This window comes from Aphis gossypii, chromosome X (genome assembly GCF_020184175.1).
Source record: "Aphis gossypii isolate Hap1 chromosome X, ASM2018417v2, whole genome shotgun sequence".
Lineage (NCBI taxonomy): Eukaryota > Metazoa > Arthropoda > Insecta > Hemiptera > Aphididae > Aphis > Aphis gossypii.
The window spans coordinates 33091976-33115138 of record NC_065533.1 but is presented as its reverse complement, the minus strand read 5'-3'; the positions used below and the strand labels follow the sequence as shown (position 1 = coordinate 33115138).

The following is a 23163-nucleotide window of genomic DNA, read 5'->3' as shown; positions in this document are numbered from 1 at the left end:
CTTAAATTAGTTCAAAACAAATTATAAAGACTGTACAAGATAAAATAATATAAACAATTAATAATCCAAAATATTAGATAATGTATTTAAAATACATTAAATAAAAAATGTGATAGCGTATTATATAGGTATCAACTTTATTTTTAAAAATAAAATTTTAAAAGAGAAAGTTTAGGTACTTCCTCGAAAAAGTCGTTTTCTAACAAAATAATTATTGTTCTACTTTTCAAGTCTCAAATTAATCAGATTTAAATTCGGAAGCGATTGATAGACAATTTCGTTCCGGTTATTAAATAGTTTTTAACTTATTATCTGAACCTGTTTTTATCTATAGTAATAAAATTAAACTTTTATTTGTAACTATAAAATTTCCATTTATTATTGTAGTTATCGATTTAGTTTAGTTTATACGTATTTTCAACCACTCTAATACATATAGTATATGTCATATACGATAATACATTTATTATGTCAAAAACGTATGTATTAAATACCCTGGAGATTATTTATTGTAATCAGATGATTACAGTACTTACCATCTGATAATTTTGCTATGTTGATTTATATTTCAATAATAAATTATTTCATTATTATTATCATTTATTTTAAATATAAAAGAGTAGTTTTTGGCTGTATTATATCTGACACTTTTTTGAATTTTATGCAAAATTATTGCCCTATCATTGCTGTTGACTACAAATAATTTTTTTACTTACAATTATTTGTTTATTACGTATATAATATGAGTATAGGAAATAATTTTATCTATTAAAGCTTATTCACAGGGCTCTATTAATTAATTTTCATTATATTTGATTATAACTCTAATATTAATAATTATGACTTAGATAATATTGTTCTATTATAACGCATCAATTAAGCAACAAATAACTGTATCCCTAAAATTACGTAGACAATAAACATAAATTATCTTACCTCGTCTGACTCAGTAAAGAACTACAAATGAATATTAAATAATAAAAATCTAATGCCCCCATCAAAATGTTAAAAACTTATGAATCGCATTTTAATGTATTTTAATCAATACGTAAAAATATCAAATGCTGAGATTAAAAACATTTATATATTAAAATCATTAATAAAATTAGCATTAAATATATTAATCTATCGCTGTTATTCAAAATCATATTGGAAATTTTCAATGTTAAAAAATGTACATAATATTTATTAAACAGAGAAAAATGTCTGCCTCTAATCTCTAAATAGTTCATGATAAAATATAGAAAAACTAACTTAGGCCACTCAATTCAAGTGTCTGATTAACTGTGTGCATGAACTATAAATAATTTCGAAAGTTATATTAACGATAGCAATTTAATTTACGTATTTAAAATTGACGTTTTTAATGAATTATAGTCTATCAGATTTAGTTTATATAATAATCCAGATAGGATATTTCAAAAAAATGCATTAAGAAATTGCATTTGTTTTTTTTTTATTTTGGTGCCTACATTAACATTTTTATTTAATAAATGAATTCAGGTAAGTATATGTTCAGGTAAATGTAAGTTTCTATAAATTACATAATATCTTTGAAATCGATGATAATTCTTAAATTACAAGGTATTATCGTATAGGTACATCAAACTTTTCAAACTTTTCTAAATTATTATTATCTACATTTATTACTAATACAACTTTTTCACAATTGACACAACTATAATGCACAAACAACAAGGTTTCCGACTAAAACACTTATAAATTACTAATTTGTGTATTTTAAAAAATGTTCTAAATGTCTAATACTTTTTTATGAAACTACATATAAATAATGTATTATATTAATTCAAATCATTTTTTAATAGATTTAAATAAATTTCGTCAATAGTATTATTGTGTCCTTTAAATTGGAAACTTTTACGAAAATCTCCATTTAAAAAAAAATAAAACTTCACTTTTTAGTTATTCTATAAATAATATAAATTTGACACGTACAGATATCACCAAAGAAGAGAATTATTTGATTCGAAAATATATTTTATTAATTATTTTGATTATTTTTTATTTTGAAATAATTTTTTTATACAATTAGAATTTTTAAAACACACATACACAGCTGTTTATCGATCTCAATTTGAGTGTATACTTTTTTAATTGATACTCATATAATATAGATTAAAATAAATTGATCCTATTTCAGACCAAAATATATTTTTAAGATATTTATCGTAACATATCGTTAGAAAAACTAATCTACTCAGAATATAACTACATATTATAATAAGTAGTTTTTTTCAAATTATAGCTCTTTAAAGACCAGCTATTTTATATTAAATTTAAAAATTGCGTTTATATTATTCCATGATATTATGATTGATTGCCTGAACTTTTGTAGCTAATAAACGGTAAGGTAAATATAATAATCAATTCCAGGAATAAACATACATTAAATTTATCAAATACATTATGCTAAAATTGTGATTTTTGCATGCTATACTTTGCAGGTAATTAATTTTACGTAATTAATTTTAATATATTTTCTTACAATTTAAAAAAAACATCTTCTAAATCTATTTTTTTAGGTTTAGCTAATTTTTAGTTTAATACTTATTGGTTATGTACTTATAATTGTCATTATACATTTATAATTTACATTTATTTTCCTTAAAAGCCTTATTTTTTTATTATGTATTCAATGATGATCGGATAAATATCACGGTAAAACTACGGCAGGCAACAGAGAAAAAGTTATGAGTATTCATTTTTGATGTGAATCATCTTTTGGCACGGGTGTAAGGCTGTCATGGCATCAAGAGTTTACGTTGGAAATTTTAATAATTTTATATCATGCCGCGACCAAGACGAACAAATCTTTCACAACAAAGCCATAATGCAACTAAGATTCGAAACACTGCGAATGAAAGGACTGAAGAAGAACAAAAAATTACACGTGAAAAGCGCCGGGTTAGTATGGCTCAACTTCGTGCTTCTCAATTACAAGAGCAAAGCGTGTGTTCTACTGATGATCTTGGTAAAATGTATACAATTCATCCCAAGAGTGACGAATGCTTCTATTTGCGGTTGTTTTTTGATGTTTCACATCTGCCAAACATCCGGCGACGGCTCAGTTTTTTTTTTTTTATTTAAATATTCTTCATTACAATTATTTATATGTTTGATCTTAAGTTTTTACGGAAAATGCCGATTTATATTACCAGCAGTATTACTTAATTAAACTAACAGTAAAAATAACATCGTAAAATTGAAAAAAAATAACGGCTATGTCTTATGTCTATATACGAGTACGCGTCCTTGGCAAACATTTTAGGGGCAAACATTCATCTCAGTATTTACACACCTTCTTGACATATGTATATCATAACTTTATTTTAAACTTGTTTCTCATTTTATAAAATAAAAAAATATTAAGTTGTATGTAATAGTGTATTTTTATATTCCAATATTATTGTGATTTAAGACTGAAACTATGATGGGTTTTAAAAAAATAACTAATACTTTAAAATATAAAAAGTTTTTTGTTTTCAAATAAATATCAATATGAAAAATATGTTATTTCGTTATATGTATAATTAGTGAACTAACATGATAAAATAAGCAAATTTAATTTGAAGTATGAACAAAATATGTAGGTACAAAATACAGGACAGATAAACAATATGCAACACTCCCTTTAAGTATAGCTTGTATTGGGAGAGTAGAGCTTAGTTTATAAGTTAATTATACATGTTATTATGTCACAGCAAGTTAAAAAGAATATAACATTAGAAAATACATAACAGAATTCATTAGGTACTAAATGATTATATTATAATATATTTTAAGTTAGAACTATATTATATATCGATGGAAAATATATACATAATAGAATTCGTTGTGTAGTTTTCTACACTTATAGTCTTATACTTATTTATACTATATTTATACTTATTAGTCGTGACTAATATTAGTAATAATTTATTATTTGATACTTGTAAAACCTAATTCAAAATATGCCTACACAGACAATAAATATAAGATAAATGATAAATACAGTACCTATTATCAAATACAAATAATTCAAGTGAACATAATTTCTAAATAATATAAAAATTAAACAAGAAATGATGAGGCCAACTAGAACTACATAATTATTATTATTAGACTGTTTTTTTTTATTTTTGTAATAAATAGGAGATATAATTTGAGTGAGTAGAGTGGTGATATTTCCACAGAAGGACAAGAAAATTAACTTTGTTTAATAATGTAAAAGTTTCAGTTTCAGAATTAATGAATTTTTCTAATAATACTATATAGGTATGTCAAATAATACTTCTTATACTCGATTATTTAACAATTAACGGGATTTCTTAAGGACCAAGGGCTGCAGGAACGTTTTTTTTTTTTTTTAATTAACAATATCCTATAATTTTTTATAAAACCAGCTAAGGAATATATTTTTTTTCTATACAAAACACATTTAGACATCATTTAGTATGCATAAGTGTTACATAAATATCATAGAACGTATTTATATCATCATCAACATTAATGTTCAGATAAATGTTTCACTGAAATTAAAAGATAAAAAAAATGCAATTTAAACATAGTCAACTTTATCAAAATTAAAATACAGACTACATTAAATTGATAAATAAAATATTGAAAACTAAATTTGGAAGATATGCTTTTCCAGAACAACAATAACAGGATTTCTGAATAAATAAAAAATACAGTAAGACAAAGCTAAATCAAGTATTCTACTCATTACTCGTATATGAATGATCATTAAAAATCTTACTAACCTCGAGTAGGAATACTATTGCCAGATACAGATAACAATTTAAAATTAGACACATCATTAGATCAATCAAACATGATAAGATAGACAGAAATTAAAATAAACCATGTTACCAATCAAGAGTTATAGTAATCCAATAATAATAATATACAAGTACAGTTATTATAAATTAACAAGATAAATAATTTGGAAAGTAGTTACTGTTAAAAATAATCTTCCAGTTAATAATAACAAAATAAATTAAAATATTTTCAATGTAAAACATTCAGAAACAAAATGAGAAAATATTATGTGACTTGTGAATTATGTGAAATAATAATTTTTGGGCGTAAACATAAATCTTTTCAAATTTAAAATAGGCAGTCCACAGTTAAAATAGTGTTTTCCAACTTTTTTTCTACGTCCCCACTTGAAGATTTTCAAAAATTTCACTCTCCCACTAGCAACTTAACTTTTTTTATTATCATTATTATCGAAAAACAGTAATATGAGATAAATTAAAAAATATGTAATATTTTTTTCTGAATTAGTAAAACTTTTTAATCACTTTTAAATTTAAATAATAAAATAATATTTTTGCAATTTAAATATTATTGAGCACTAACATAAAAAATTGTCTGTATTAATGTAAGATGTTTGATTGCTTATTCTCGCCATATATTTCTGATTGTATTTTTTCTAAAACATTTAACTAAATTCCAATATCTATATTATACACACGTGTTTACCAGCTAGAATTAACGTATATAGTAAACATAATATTATACGTCATTATGTAATATTTTTTATACATTATACGGTTAATTTTAAAGTTAAAACATATTCATAATTTCGCAATTTATATACTTAAGATTTACATGATTAAAAACTAACAATTTATTTTTATATTAAATAACACAAGTGAAAAAATTGAAATTACAAAATAATTTAGGTACATAAATTATAATAAAAAAGAAAATAATATTTATTTAGTTTTAAAAAATATGAAAAATAAAAACGATTCAAACCATTATATGACGATTTTAATTTGTAAGTTGGTTAGTATAGTACTTACAATATAGTAAATATTAATCATATATCTAATGATAACAGTACCTAGGTAACTATATAAAATATACTGCACGGCACAGATAGTACAATGCTATAATGTATACTAATATTATTATGCACACGTATGCAGTATACACCCATGTTTGCAATAATTTTAGTACTATTGATAATAATAATAATATTTTTGTACCTGATACATGAAACGTGCAGTATTGGAAATTCATGTTGCATATTAGAGATAATCCCCGCTCGCTCTCCACAATGAGTAATTCGTTTTCATAGTAGATAACCGTATCGTTCAGTTGCAAAGGTAGTTGTTTAATACTGTCGGGAAAAACTCTCACGTCCTGAAGCATAAAAAACAAATAAAGACCGTTTCAATATACTATATGTAATATGTATAATATAGCAATAATATCATTATTAATATTATTATGATATCGTGATAGCTTGTACAGCGTACATTTGCAAGAACATTGTTAGAAAATATTTAAACCGTATATATATACATATTATAGTAGGTATTGGGTTAGTTTCGTATTAAATAAATAATAATAATTTTTATTATTATATAGAGTTCATTTCGAACTCTAATGGAGTAGGTTGTTGTAACATGCATTATAATGGCCTATATAGTTGGTTTGTCACAATAATAATAGGTAGTGGAATATGTTTGAGGATCCGAATCAGCTGCATTTTAATTTTTAGTATAAAATCAACTTAAAATTATGATTAATCAACGTTTGTGTTGGCAATATTTTTACAATGGGCCATTGCAAACAAGTAAATGAAAACCTTTTTGATAACATTTTAGAAAACATAATTTATAAAAAGCACAAAAACTTGAAAATTTATATATTTCGAGATCGTTGGCAAGTACAGTAGATAAACAGTGCAAAATACGGGTATCATTTTAATATTTAGAAGATGGGCATTATAATTTTTATAGTAAAAATAATTTAATAAGTCCCACACGTGGTTAATAATTAGGCACTTATACATTTAGACCGTATTGTATAGTAGAACAAATATTAATTGTTAATTGTCATTATTTATTTAGCAGTAGGTGATAATTTAATATTTTTACAATTTATCCAACGCGTAATGTAAAAAAAAAACAAGAAATATAAACTAAATATAAAAATAAAAATAAAAATTTCAACTAATTATTAATTATATTTTATTTATTAAGTTTGTCTTAAAATGATTTTATAGAGAAGGATATTAAGAAAATGTAATTAAAAAATAAAATTGAACAGAAATCAAGGAAAATGAAAGTGACTATATAGTGCCATCTTAATTTAAGTAGAAAAATGGTGGAGAAATCGATTTAAATTAAGCAGAAACAATACACGTACTTATGAATGATAAATTCATAAAATAATACATTTCATTTGAATTTATAGTTTATTATTACTACTCAGTACTCAGTATTAAAGTATTAAAGTATTAAAGTAAAACTATTTAGTAAAACTAATAATTTTCCAGAACAGTCTTTTATCAAAACTAGTATACTTATTATAGATTAATAATAATTTATTGTTTTTATTAATTTAGTAATTGTCTTATAATACATTGCATATAATATAATATAATTAATTATATTATATTATTTTAATTATTTATAGGATACAAGTTAAAATATATCATACTTCATAGTAAAATAATATTCATAATAATTTTAAATATCATAATTATTATAATAATTAATATAGTTTTTTATTATTTATTCAATAATTGCTATACATTATTATTGATTCTTGATGGGTAAATTTTTCCATTATAAACTTGTTATTTGCCTACATAAAATAAATTCCAAGTATTTTATTGTATTGAATATTTAAACTTTATTAAAGGTATATTTTATGTTGATAAAAATATTATAAGTACCACTTTTACAAATCAAAATAATAATTCTTAAAAAAAAAAACAATTTCCAGTCGCTAATGGTTGTAACATACATTTAGAAACATTTCACAATTTTATTTTTCACAAAATGTTGATACTTTAATAAGGGACTTACATTTTAGTTTAATATATTTATATATTAAATTATATAAAATGTATGCATTTAATGCATTTTAAACTTAAATATTTTAGCAATCAAAACGGTTAGAAGTATTTTTTGACAGACCATGTACTTTATATATTTTTTGTTTATAACCCTTCAGTTATTTTATATCGAAATAATTGTCATTTACCAAGTCACCCGCACATTATCCGTATTATTATAGTATATACCTACGTCATGCAATACAAATATTGTATAATGCAATCATGAGATTACTACTGTGGTGTTATTGTACGCGCTTATTTTAAATTATGAACATATTTGTATTAAATAAATTCATACTAGGAAGAGGAGGAATATGTGAAATTGAGTATTAAATGTGGTTCTTTATACAGATTATTAATGGCGTGCCGTTCAAGTTAACACTACAATGCTTAGTGACCATAGGTAGATTAAGGTACCTGTATATAATTATTGTAAGCATTCAAAATTGAATAGCCGAGAGAACTTGCTCATCAAACTTAAATGTACTTAAAAGATAATTATTTGTAGGTACTCATCTATCGTATTTATATTAACAACAACGGCACTTATAATTATTCATATACCTATACTCCTGGATTGAACCAAGAAGCTATCAATAAAATCACAGTAGACCGCTTAAAATACGAGCCATTAATGGTATTTGGTCGTAATTAATTTTTTTTATACGAATGATAAATTAATTTAAACATTAGTAGAAAATAAAATTGAATCGAATTATGTAATCGTATACAGTATATGCAGCTGTAATCAAGTTAAAAATCCTAAAACTCAGTAGTTAGGGACATTGTATATCCGGCGCTGCTCATATAATTTCATAATACATTGGTGGTATTAAAATAATATTTTTGAGTTCACTGAAAACGTTACCTTTAAGACTCCTTAAAACAAAATTATGCAAGCTGCTCTTACCTTGCGATGAAGATCTATCGAAATCGTCTCGGATCCCAGTAACAGCAACATCGTATAGTGACCTTTGATTTCCGATTCATAGTTGAGCACCAAGGAAAACTCATGACCGACAAAATCATTAGCCAGCAGATACGAACATTGCCCTTTAAAGTCGTAATGTCTCTGGTCGAACGTCACAAAGTGCTGCGAACCGACTATCATCGCGTGAGCTGCAACATGTGTGTGGTTACAGAACAGATTAAATAATAAACGAAAGCACAAGTAAGTATAATATTATAACTTATTAATTTTAAGTGCATTATTTTTTTAAGGATGGTGTCAGTGGTGTCAAATTACAAAAGTGTTTTATAAACGCGTATAACATGTTATATGTTTTTAGAGTTGGATCGATAAAACTTTTTTTCCGATATTCAATATTCCTATGTATATCGTATATTACTATTTAATATAATGTATTTGATAAATTGTATTTTGTCGTATCTATGAACGTATTAATCGGATCAAAACCTATGATCTTATCTAATCATGCAACTTATTTCTGCAAAGATGAAACATTTATTTCGATGAATTATTTTCTGTAGATGCAAAATTGAAATATCTTTTCAATTAACAAATAATAAAACACGATTATAACTTAATACTTACTATAATAGCTATAATTATAATAAGTAATTAATAATAATTAATAATAGCTACTTTTTATTACAAATAAAAAGCAATAAAATGTCATTTTTAACATGTTATTTATAATTTATTAGATAATTGACAATATATATTATTATTTATTGTTATAGTTTTAAGTCTTAACCTCGCATATTAATTGGCCGTCACAACTTATTATATGTACAATAATACGTAACATATAATTTAGAGTCTGATTCGTAAAATATTTTAAATTTGGTGGGCGTAACTAATTAGTATAGTACACTATTATTCTTACTAACTAAACAATATAATATATATTATATCATATTATGATATCATTAAAGGTATGAAACTTTAAACCATGAAACGTGAGTCATTTATTGATTATTCACATATATTTCATGGCAACAAAATTACGATCATCTGTGTATCCATACCCATACCCATAGGCATTATTATTATAATATTCGAAATTATCACCATTATAATATTTCAGGTGTTATAATTAAGATACGTTTAAATATTAGGTGGTTACGTTTACGTGATTTGTAGCAGTGTAGCTTGATATAGGTACTAGAAAAAAAATTGAGATTTTGTACAAGACAATATGATATACCCATATGTTATGCATTATAAAATCGTAATGACGGGGCATCCTTGTAGTTATTGTTATTGCCTATACAATATTATAATATACAGGATATTAAAAGGTTGGAAAATTCATTTATACAAATATTAGATAGAGCCAATTGAGTTAAATCGACGTTAATAACCTAAATATCTGTAAAATTAAAGTTAATAAATACAATATATTATTTAAATTAAAAAAAAAATTAACACAGAAAAACAGATTTACTTAACTCAAACAAAAATAAATAAATAAATTTGTTTTCAAATTAATTTTAATTTCAAATATTTTTACTTTTTAGAGGAGAATCAAATATTTTTTATTAAAAATGTATAAATGCATCCTACAATGACTATAGTATTCCTTCTTATTGCATACTACGACTACATACTAGACAATTACATGCTTTTTGGTCAACTAAATTATTAAATCAAGGAATGTATTTGTTCATCTGTATTTAAAACCATAGTATAATACACCGATTAACAAATAATAAGACAAAGGAAATAATTATGTATTTAACAGTGGATATGTTTATAATCAAGTGTTTAACTTAACATAAGTATTTATTTTTCAAATCAACTGAAAAAATGTATTTTTTTACAATGGATTATTTGACTGTTCAAGTTATTAAGTTAATTTTAATTAAAAAATAAACTATTTAGTTAAATTAAAAAGGTTATAAAAAATATTAATTACTATGCTTATCTTTAACTTTTTACTAGTATTAGTTGCTCAATTTTGTAAATACCTACCTCGGAACGGTGGCAACCAGTTTGTGTAGTCCATAAATGGCATCAAATTGTAGTACAAAAACCAAAACGTTACATTGGATGGTGCAAACATGCTCAACAGTTTAGTGGCCATTCTATACTCTGGAATTTCCTAAAAGAAATCATTAGGTGACAAACGATTGAGTTTAATTGTTATTTCATAGTTTTTGTGGCAATTGGTTAAGCATATTATAATAATATATTGATGAATAATTTAAAATAAGCATGTCGTATTGACGATTACTTCGTATTTAGGCGTTTCATTGAAAGCGTGCCACGAAAACGGTAACTTCTGTTCTAGTTCTAAAATTCCTTTTTCCGGATTACATAAAAACTTTGTTTTCGCCTTGTGGTATCTGAAATATAATAAACACGATAATTTAGATTTTTTACAGTAAAATAAACGCTAAAACATATAAACATTATTTTATTTTTCAGTATTAAATCTAATAATTGATGTTTCGATACGTCGTTGTATCAATTAGTTAGGTACCTATAATTCTAAAAAACATTCGGTGGTAGCAACTTGAAGTTATTATAAGTGTGATTCCAATATTCATACTTGCTTTTGTTTTTTCATTGGTAATTATTTTACATAAAATATTAGATAGATGTATTATGTATTACATAACCTCATACTTATTGTTATTATCATAACATACTAAGATAATCTTTATAGAGATTTAAAATTATAAAACTGTCATAAAGATTAACATAAATTACTAAAATTCTCAAATAATCAAAGCCTTATTAATCATTCAAAACCTAATAATTAAAGCCTATCTTCCATACATAAAATTAAAATAATCTAAAAACTATAATTATTTGAATTTTAATATAGATATATCAAAATGCTTAACAATAATTTACATTAAAAATAGTACTTCTCATTTGAAAAAGTAAGTCTATATCACCACATAATAGGTACTATAGAACACTTCTTGAATTGATTAAGTATTTGAAAATATGTTAATTAAGTATAATTGGAAATTCCAAAATTGGTAGTTGAATAAATAATGCATTATTTAAGGTAATTTGGGGTGAACATGTTTGGTGACTCATACACACAAATACAATCATGGGCCTTACTTCATTTCGTTGTCTACTGCCGTGTATGTTAGATCGTATAGCCGATTCACTAGTTTGGGAATAATACTTTGTATTTTTTTACTTAAGTCGATGTATTCGCAAAACCAGATAAACTGAAAAACAAAACAAAACAGTGTAAATAGGCCGTAGATGACGTGCACTTAAAATAATATTATATTTTTCATTGTTTAAGCTGATTATATATATATGTGTCTGAATAACAATCAGCATATTTTCGGTTGCATAATGATTATTACTTGGTTGATCATTGTTTTGGTGTTGTCTATCACGTAAGAGATCAACGGCAACTTGAGCAATTGATTCACGCCGTCCATTATTTCCAGTCTGAGGGCGTTCATTTCGGTCGCTGAAATCATTCCAAGCACACACACATCATAATATATTATTATAAACTAACGCCACATATGTCATATAACACGTCTGTCTGTTTGACATACAATAGCGCAGCAGTAATATGCAAAGTGAAACTTTCATACGCAAAATACGCCAACATCATAATATTTTAATATTTTTCGGACGACTACCAAAAACGATGTACGTAAACACATTGCACATACTTAACCTACCTATATATTTGTAAGTAGATACTATACTACATTGGGTGACGGTTGCCCTTGTACGAAGAGATTGACATTTTGTGGGTAAAGCGGATAAATTATTCAAAAATCGTTTCCTAAAATATGTATGAGTGGTGGATAACGGAAAATCTAATACGATAATAACAACAGTCTGAGGTATCGTAAGTATCTGTATAAATAAAATGAGTATAAATCGAACCTATTTATAATAAAAAATAATTGTACACTGTATCGTTGTATCGTTGATGCAGTGTTTCTGTTGATATACATATTACATATACTTTTTTGTTCACTTTCTAACTCTCTAAATATTTGCAAAAATTGATATTAGGTTCAATTTACTCTCCTGAAATCCCTTATTTAATCCGTTTTAAAATTAACAGCCTTAATACTAAAGATCCAAAACATTTTCATTCTCTTTTTTTCAACTAAAAATTAAATTTCAAACTCTCCTAATAACCTTCTTATGGTTGCATGTAATGCTTATGTTTTTAGTTGTATTTGATAAATTTTAAATTATATTTATCATGTATTTTATATTCACTTCTTAGTCTTCTTATTATATACAATCTTTATTTATGATAAATTATAATTTATTGCACTATGTTTGTTTTCTCCCACATAAATTGTTTGAAATATTATGTTTTAGGACTTATAGCCGTTCGTAATTATAAATAAATATAGATACCTATTATTAATATTAATTATGTATATAATATATAATGTTTGTTTTAAAGCAAACATTCATTTCCTTGAAAAGTATTGGAAATATTTACTTTCTTACATAATTTGAATTAGATATTATAGTCACTGAGAAACAACATTTAAAATAAATATTTATATATATTTACTATTTTAATAGTTAAATTAAAGAGTTTAGTTTATTGGTAAGTATAGTAAAGATCAACATTTTGCGGGATATCTCTATATAACTCCACTGCAGTCATTAAAACTTAAAATATTTTGATATAGGTAGGTAATCTCAAACTATTAGAAATTTATAATATTAGAAGATTTGTCTAAAATAGGCATAAATAGGATACATTTCCTTTTTTTTTTTTTTTAAGTCGGTTAAAGTTTAGTTTCTTTAAATAAATCCGAAATGTCGTCATTGACGTTATAGTGGTTGAACACACTAGATTGTATTGATGAAGTAAAATAAAACCCACACATAATCTATTTTAGACAATTGCCTTTAAACCAAGATATCTGTAGCAATACTAATACTTTTAAATTTTAATTACAAACATAATATTCAATAGGAACGACATACACGATGATTACTTCCTAGTTTCTATCGTTATATTATGTATGCATTATAACATGCATTTATTGACTTTTAATGGTAATGTGTCAAGATGTAAACGAATACAAAATTAATGATGCACGTTAAACAAATTATTACAAATTTAATTTTAATTTAAGTTTAATTAAAACTTATAGTTAAATAAATACGAATTTTCAAAGATATAATAGTATTATATATATATATATATATATATATATATGTGTGTGTGTGTAGTAAATTATACATTTATTGTTTAATCAATTTGTATAAATACGTATATGATATTTTGTAATAGTATGTATTTATGTGTATTGTTATTATCGAGTTATTTTTGGCACGACTAGAAATTGTTGAATACATTCTTTAAGTGTGCAATTCCTATAAGGAAATCATACACTTATTTACTCTAAAACTAGTTTTTTTTTTTTGCAATCTTGTACGAATGGATTTATGCCAATATTATATGTTTAATAGAGTGAGTAGATAATTATGCGAAAAATTGTTCCCCATTTCCCAAGAAATTCAGAGGAAATATTTATAATTGTACACAACTTTAAATTTATTTAGATTTAAGATACATTAATATTATTAACTATTTTACAGTCTATAACACGAAATCACCGATTTAAATAATTTAAAACTTAAAATAACCTACAAAGTATATGCATGGTTATAATAATAATATATAATATATTTTAGTGAGTCTCTTGCATAATAAAAACAGTAGGTGTATATCATAATATAATAAATTAATACACTAAATAGGTTATCTACTGCAAAGTGCAAATTATACACAGTCTGTACGAATATCCACGTTAGAAATTCTTGCATGAATTATTATATTATATCGTTAATCAGGTTTAAATCTGGTTTTACTGGGCAACGAAATAGGTATGATTTGTAAAAAATTTTACATGAAAATGTTATAACATAACATGTTGAAATTTTTCTACGGCATATGTCACGCTGATCGAATCAGGAAATTTTTAAAATTTAAAGGTACTCTTTAGTCTCTTCCTAAATGCACATTTTATAGAAAATTTCAAAATAATTAAAACTCTTAGAACGCGTATGAGCAGAAAGACTCGTATACTTTTGTAAATAGCAACAAATATATTTAAGGTCTAAATTACTTTTAAATATAATAGGCTCTAGTTTGATATAAAAATAAACAGTAATCTGTTTATTCTAGAGCATTGGAAAAACCACTATTTCAAATTTAAAGTTTATGCGTATTGTCATTTTTGAGAAATAGTGATTATCCAACGAATGAGTATATTTATTTGGTTTGATTTCTGTAGACATATATAATTAGAATTAAAATACACATGATACACGATAATGCAGAGTTTCTTATATTTTAGCTGGCGTTATTTCCATCGATGCTGGTTTTTATATTTGTATTTTGTATAAACCTTTTTAATTTTTAACTTTAATGATACGTTTTATGAATAAAAACCACACTTGTATCTATCTCGATGGAAACGTATAGGTGACGAGCGACAAAAGTAATTAAAAAAAAGAAATGTTTCCACGACAAGACTCTCAACTATCGTAATGAATAATGATTGATTACTGCAATGCTATTTGTTCGGTTACAATATGTTGTATGTTGTATGTAGGATAATATACAATGTATAAATTCTAATATTACTACAGATGAAATCAAATAATCGAATGTAATGTAACAGTTATACTCGCATGTATAAAAAAAGTCATATTTTGACACTTGTTTTTATTTATTATTATTAAATATATGATTTCAATTTGTAAATAAATGTTTAAAATACTCTTTTGCCAGGTTAGTTCTACTTATACTTAGCATCAATATTATTATCGTTATATCGACACGTATCCAAGGGGGAGATCCCTGGACACCCGAAATTTTTAAAAATAGAAATTGTATAAAAATTATTTATTCCCCCCCCCCACTGTTTCCAAAAATAAAATCCTAGCAACGTTCCTGATTGACTCAGTATGACTACGTAAAATGCCGCAGTACAATTTTATTTAAATATTACTGCAGTAAGTACGATATAATTTTACTTATTAATTTATCACACATGTACATTGCACGTCGCGAGTCATGACAACATTATTATATTATTCATATATTATTACATTATACTATTTAATATTTGCTTGGACAAAAATAGATAATTGGTATGTATGTAAATAATATTATGTATATTTATGACATGTAAGGACTATGCCAGAAAACCAAATAAATAGTTTTAAATTTATTGAGAACGTACCAATATTATATTATATAATAATATAGCTAGCGACTTTTTCTAAATCTCGATATAGAAATGACCCACCGATCACATAATGTATTTAATATTAAATTATTCAACATCTTATTATTTTAGGTAGTATTAATAAATTACCATATAATTAAATAAACATATTAAATCCCTATCAATATATTATAAACTAGGTATTTTAATAGTTCATATTAATTTTTAAAACTGTCTCATATATTATAAAAAAACACATTTTTTGTAACACAAACGAATACTTCAAATTTAGATAAGTTTGATCTGGACAAAAAAAAATGTATTTACTATTATCTATTTGACAATACTACTTTTAGCCTTACCTAATTTCTTCATTATAGAACTTGAGAAATGCGACAATGTGCATAATCTGAGTTCACGGATTAATGATGTACAAAGTTTTCTATTGCTTTTCCTATAAGCAATGTGCTGATTTTTCAGATCGTATTTTGTTCTATCCGAAGAATTGTACTAGTCATTTTATCTAAGTGATTTATAATAAACGTGATAAAATGATTCCGTATACAGTAACGAGAATATTGTATCTCTATACTACAAAACACCGAAATCATAAGTAGCTATACCGTGTATATTCGTAGGTATTAAATTTCATAAAAGTAAAATAATAAAAATAATATAAATACAATAATATTAATTTACTAGGTTTTTAAAAACACATAGTTGACTGAATTATTATTTTTAATGAATGTTACAATTAAAAAAAAAAAATAGGTACCTTTATCTAATATATTATATTTTATTATCCATTGATTTTACTAATTTTTGCTTTGGGCTATTTTGGTCTTTGGTCATGTTTTCCTCTGAATGGTACCTCATGGTTATTCTGTACACCTATGTACATTTATTTGTCTGTACATTTTTTTTGTGTCCATTTTCACCAATTACCGTTAAATAATAAACCTATTAGTCTAAAAAATATTTTGTTTTAATTTTAATCATCCTCAGTTTTACGACGAAAATTATTTAAAATGATTATTTTAAAAATTACCAAAATCATTTAGTTCATATAAATATACAAATTATAAGTTTAAATCTTTCAATGATTAAACAAATTATGTTTCAAGGTCTTTCCGCGCTCGTTGCTTCCGTGCCTACCTTCCTAGTTTGGATTACTATTAAAGTATATATAAGTAGTTTTATTATAACTTACAGTCCATACAATTATATAGGCAAACACTCAAAGTTAAAAAATAAATTATTTTTATATCAAATTTACTGTGGGTTTAATTCAAGTTGTGCTTTAAAATTAAACAGTTTATTGAATAAATTATTATTTCATTATTATGTCGTGTACATAAAATAAAATTAAAAAATCATTGTTATCTAAATAATGTACATTCTTGGGACTTAATATAGTATAAATTATTTCATATCTTTAATTTACTTTTCGTGTTATGTATAATATTTATTTAAATGTTAATACTACAAATGCCAAATGTAAATTTTTCTTTCGATTTCATAGGTATTCGAATCAATAGGTATAAGTGTTATATAATTGTGAAAATGGAAATCTGTCACGCATGTTTTCTGAAACTACTGATTCAATCATTTTGATTCTTTTACCAATGAAAGATTACATCGCAGAGCAGGTTTTCAGTCTATTTTTAACTTTATAAGTTATTGAAAAATTGAGTTCTTAATTTTTAAATAGTCGGAAAATACACACATAAAGCTATTTTTATTCGTGTTAACAATTATTAGTTATTGTTAGAAATTAGTATTTTAGTGAATAGTTTATGTAGTTAACACTTAACAGTAACAAATTGTGCATTGTTGTTAGTTCACACTATTAAAATTTTATGAGTTGTTGGTTTTTAATCCAGAATGAAAAGAAAATCAAATTTGAGTCGTTCAAAAAAAAAAAAAAAATAAACGCTAGGCAGAACATTTATGTACAATTGATATTATCTATAAACCAAATCAAAAAACTAAAACTATCATTTATCCACACGGGTGAAACACTAAATATTAACATTAGGCTACCATACTTTACATGGATGCATTACAAAATGATAACGAAGTACATAGGGGATAGTTAGTAATTTAATACATAGGTATATTAGTATTTGTATTTTTTATTTATTTAAATAATTGACAATTTCAGTTTCAACCTACCAAATGTTTTTATAATGTTACAAATTTATAATTTATATAAAATTTAATAATTTATAGTAACTCATTAAGCATAAAATACAAATTGATGTACACAGTATAATTCTATACACATATCATAGCCATATTATAATAGACATCTCCTCACTTTTCCTGGTTTATTTGTTTACATAAATCGATCCTAATCAGATTTTCGACGATTTATTAAATACTATTTATTTAGTTATCACGGTATTATACATTCACTTCACAAAATGTATGCGAGTTTACAATAATAAAACAATGATAGATTGTATATTTGTATGTGGATGATTGCGAATTACGTAAATTTCCCATTCTGTATTAAACTATAAAACGCATACATTGCATAAAATACAATATGCACATAATTTATATTATTTGTGTTTTTATTTTTTCGCTTTATATTGACATTGTAAAATTTGCCAACTTTATTGCGTCTGTTTTATGTGGGATAATGGCTTTGGTCGTTGAAATTACTACCCCGTGACTGCGACATTGTTGATCGTCTCGGAAATAACTTCCCAGACAGTTAAAAACAAAATCTTGATTTCACAGCAGATTAAGCTCATTATATTACTTGATTCAGTGTTATTGCCTCCCCTCCCCCCCATTGTGATTTAAGTATTGGGAAGCGGCGTTTTTCCAATGTTTATCGCTATAGCTGTCGGACAGAAACGATATAATTATTTCTTATAACACACACGATCAAACGGCGTAAACGCGCATTGTCCAGTGGGGCTAGCTTAAGGCAGCAAGGGTGAATAGTATGGCAATCGCCATCCTCCCAGTGACTGTTATTTGCTTTAACAGAGAAGCCCATCGATTTGACATATTGATAAATTTAAACTTTGGTGCAATTATTATATTATACATGATATTTGTTTGTCATATGTATTTTACGATATGAGCAAACATGAAACGAAACTAGAGAAGAAAATATCTTATTACGCTTTTACTTAACAAAATTCTCTTCATTTTTGAAAGTATAAAAATTAACCAAGGCTATAGTACCCCAATTTTTCTATTTTTTATAAGGCCATTATAATGCTATAGTTGTATACTTGTGTTAAATGTTAAAATCAACTGATTTCTCAGGCATCCAAATTTTACCAGATAAAAATATCGTTGGATATAAAGAAGAATAAATAGTGCAAACTGTTTACTTCATCATATCATAAGCTTCAAAAAAATATTTTACATTCAATTGAAAACTGAAACTGTGTCATGTTTACATTTAAATAAATATATTTGATGTATTTGTATATACTTTAGGCATATATAATATTATTTATTGATAAAAATAGAGAGAAGAGAGAAAGTGATAGCGAGTGGAGTACTTACCGAACGGTATGAGAGGATAATATTTAGTCTTGATAACGTCGTACAATATTGTGCAGTATTTTTTTAGATTTGTAAATAAATCATTTTGCATAAGATCTTTATAAAATCTGTCCAAGTCTTGTGTCATATTTTGTGTGTGCGCGTAATATGGAGATTGCATAAGTTCTTGTTGTCTTGCGTACAAAAACTCTGTTGTCCATCATAATAACATTAAAATAAATAAATAAAAAGGTTATTATTGTATTTTTTTTAAATTTATCTGAACTAAAAAAATTGATCGTGGAACTCACGAATGACATGCTTTGTAGCTGACACAAAAACTGCTTCGATGTGATGAAAAATCTGCACTACTGTCGGTTCGATGGTTTTTAGTACATTACTCCAATACGCCGCTACAGTGTTAGACGATTCTTCTAACATACTCTCAACATATCTTATGAACGATATATGAACGTCACGTATTAACTAGTCAACAAAAAAGCAGTTAGCCAATGAATTTTTACTTGAATTGAATAAAATTTTTTCTATTGAATAATTATTACCAAGTATAATTTATTTCATACTCACTTTGTCGTATTTAACCATGGAGCTATTAATAAACTCTGAGACATAAACAAAGGCTTCACCTTCCATCAATCGCCTCAATAATTTACCAAATTCTTCGTAGGCCATTTTTATCTGTAACCAAAACAATCAGAACAATTAAGTATAATCAATTTCATAAGACGTACTTCATTGTTCTTATCATAATATAATAAGATATTGTGATTATTATGTTTATTGTTTTTCTTGACGAAAAATGTTAAGTCCTCATTTTTATCAAAAATTTATCTGCCTACAAGAATCTTAATTCCAAAAAATCTAGATTTAGCATTAAACACAGTGTCTGTAGTACGATCATGTAGAACAACTACAATACATGGTTTTAACTTTAAGACCACTGTAATGACAAAACTGAAAAATTATGGTCAAGTATACATGGAATACATACATTTCCATTAAAAACAATAAGGTCAGAATACTACAAAGAATTGTAAAACCATACTAATTGATAATTTTATATAAGTACACGATCTTAATAAATAATAATCAAAGATTTAATTTATCAATACAAATTGTATGGTTCCGAAAAGCTTTTATTACAATACACCAGTTGTTTATACTTCTGCTTTCTTATACAAATATTTTTACTGTTAATTTATGGTTTTATTTAAAAATAAATTCAATTATATTGTAGTTTTAACGTGCTTCTGAAAAAGGTCTATACTAAAATATGCGCCAATCTTAGGATAGAATATAATATGATATCATCATGTACTATGTTTGTATCCGTATAAATATAATAAGAACATATTTGATATAAATGTCCAAAATTAAACTTAGGTATCTTGCATTTTCATTGCTTTGCTCGACGTGTATAATAATTGTTTCTAAATTTATTTTTCTTACGAAGTTATGCCACATAATTATAATTACTAAAAGTTGCGATACTCATTCGATAAACTTTTGTATTTTCAATAACAACAATTTTAAGATCCGGAAAAAGCAAACGCCTCAGACCAAACAAACATTGAAATATTCACAATAAAATATAAAATACTAAAATAAATATTAATTGTATTAATATTTCTTTCCTAAAAAAGTTGGTTCTCGCGTATTTTCATATTTTTCTTGAAAATAATTTTTTATAAAATTACTTTTAATAATATTTTTATAGTTTTTATGGATCTTAATTAAAAAGTTTAAATGTTAGTAAACAACCAAAAAAACAAAATTAAAGTAAGAATTAAAATAGAAAATATTAATACAATAGAAAATTCTACATGTATTTTCTTTAAATAAAAAAAAAAAAGTTACAATTCAGTTAAACAAAAATTCCATTTGAAGAACTGTGAAATGTATGATTATTCAGGTTAGGTTTTTAAGTTATGTCATTGTGCAGTACTATTGATTATTTAGGTTTTTAAATTTTTTTTTATTTTTTTATGACTTCAAATACATCATCTATTAGCCTACATATAGAATGTGACAAAAAGAACTGACAAAAAAAATTTAATATTGTTTGTACTAACCAATACTTTTATTTATTTTAATTTTATATAATTGGGTATTATAATTATTTTATATTAAAAAAAAGAGAGAATGTTTATCATTAAAAATGTATAACTGTAATTTAACTAAATTTATTTATAATTATCATAAAACCCTGTATAATATATTCCGATCATTGTATAACACAAATGTAATATAACTCACGTTGTCAATAAACCAAACTATAGATTTCCTAATTGTTTGGCCTGTGTCACCGAGTGCTGTCCATATTTCATTGACGATTTGTGGTAACGATCCCATCGTGTCCCTTAAAAATGAAACAAAAATAAATTATTAATAATAGAAAAAAGTTATTAATTATAATCATACTGTAAACGGTACACCAGAAAAATGCATCGTAAAATGCAACTATAACACACTAGATTTCTTCAGTGTACGTGAACACTTACATAAATGACATGTCCTCCATCATTGCAATGTACAGCCCATGAATATCTTTCAAATAAAACTCGTTCGCGTTGTAAGAATTATTGAACACCTTTTTGAAATACGCCAAATCTTCTTCTAATACATGGAAATTACTGAACAAATTACGTACAGTATGAATAAATATAGGAAAAAGACAAATTCAATAAACAATATTTGTAAATAATATTATAGATACACATAAATAAAGTAATCCATTTATCTGTCTATTCATATTAGTTTAAATAGTACTAACATTTTTGGAAATATTTTTTTTTACATAATAATTATTGATGTTTAAATAATATTTAAAAATTTTATTAAGTATTATGATTTTTATGTAAAAATCAAATTTCAAACGAGTAACTAATTATTTATTAGTTGGTATTATTATTAGTAGGTTTAAAAAACGAAAAAGTTTTTCACAATGATCCTCCAAAAATGGTAAAGCATTACTCCGCTATGGATATATTGTTTTAAATAGATACTTATAACATTATATTTCATTACTAATAATTTGATATTTGATTTTAATTTAAGTATCAAAATAGTCCAATAAAGTTTCTACAATTTTACATATAAATATAATATTTAAAATGTCTAATATTAAATAATGAAAGTACACATTTTTAAAAAAAATATGAGTTTTTTTGTACAATTTAATCAATCAAAAGTATTTGGTATTAAATTATAAAGTGATTCGCTATATTAAGCATATTTAGTTTAGGTAAATAATAAAACAATTTTTATCACCAAGTTTTCCTTTTATTAAGTTTCTGTTTTTTAAGTTAGAATAAAACAAAAATCACAATACCTTATATCGTTGAGAAATTCTTGTATTTCCGGTTTTGTGTCAGCCCAAATGCCATTTGCAGTTTCCACTGTTTGAGATTTTATGTAATGTGTCCAAAACTCTGTTGTATCTTGAATATAACACCAAGTACGGTTAACCGATGTACGTAACACACTCTAAACATACATACATAATATTATGTTGCATCATCAATTACCAAATTAAACACTACTTGTATTATATATCCAATGTAATAATAATAATATATAATTAAATATTAATT

At 24.7% G+C, this 23163-nt stretch overlaps 1 protein-coding gene across 1 annotated transcript in view; it reads right to left on the bottom strand.

The window, feature by feature from the left end:
* The window catches only part of LOC114121006 (uncharacterized), a 102941-nt gene that overhangs the window by 23610 nt on the left and 56168 nt on the right, over positions 1 to 23163 (bottom strand). The window contains exons 55-66 of the mRNA XM_027983135.2: positions 22902 to 23056; positions 22072 to 22203; positions 21827 to 21929; positions 20138 to 20248; positions 19861 to 20035; positions 19571 to 19759; positions 12167 to 12276; positions 11910 to 12022; positions 11065 to 11176; positions 10803 to 10932; positions 8775 to 8983; positions 6000 to 6156 (exon numbers count right to left, since the gene is read on the bottom strand). Of these exons, the coding sequence (XP_027838936.2) occupies positions 6000 to 6156; positions 8775 to 8983; positions 10803 to 10932; positions 11065 to 11176; positions 11910 to 12022; positions 12167 to 12276; positions 19571 to 19759; positions 19861 to 20035; positions 20138 to 20248; positions 21827 to 21929; positions 22072 to 22203; positions 22902 to 23056 (1696 nt within the window). The remainder of the gene's footprint in view (positions 1 to 5999; positions 6157 to 8774; positions 8984 to 10802; positions 10933 to 11064; positions 11177 to 11909; positions 12023 to 12166; positions 12277 to 19570; positions 19760 to 19860; positions 20036 to 20137; positions 20249 to 21826; positions 21930 to 22071; positions 22204 to 22901; positions 23057 to 23163) is intronic.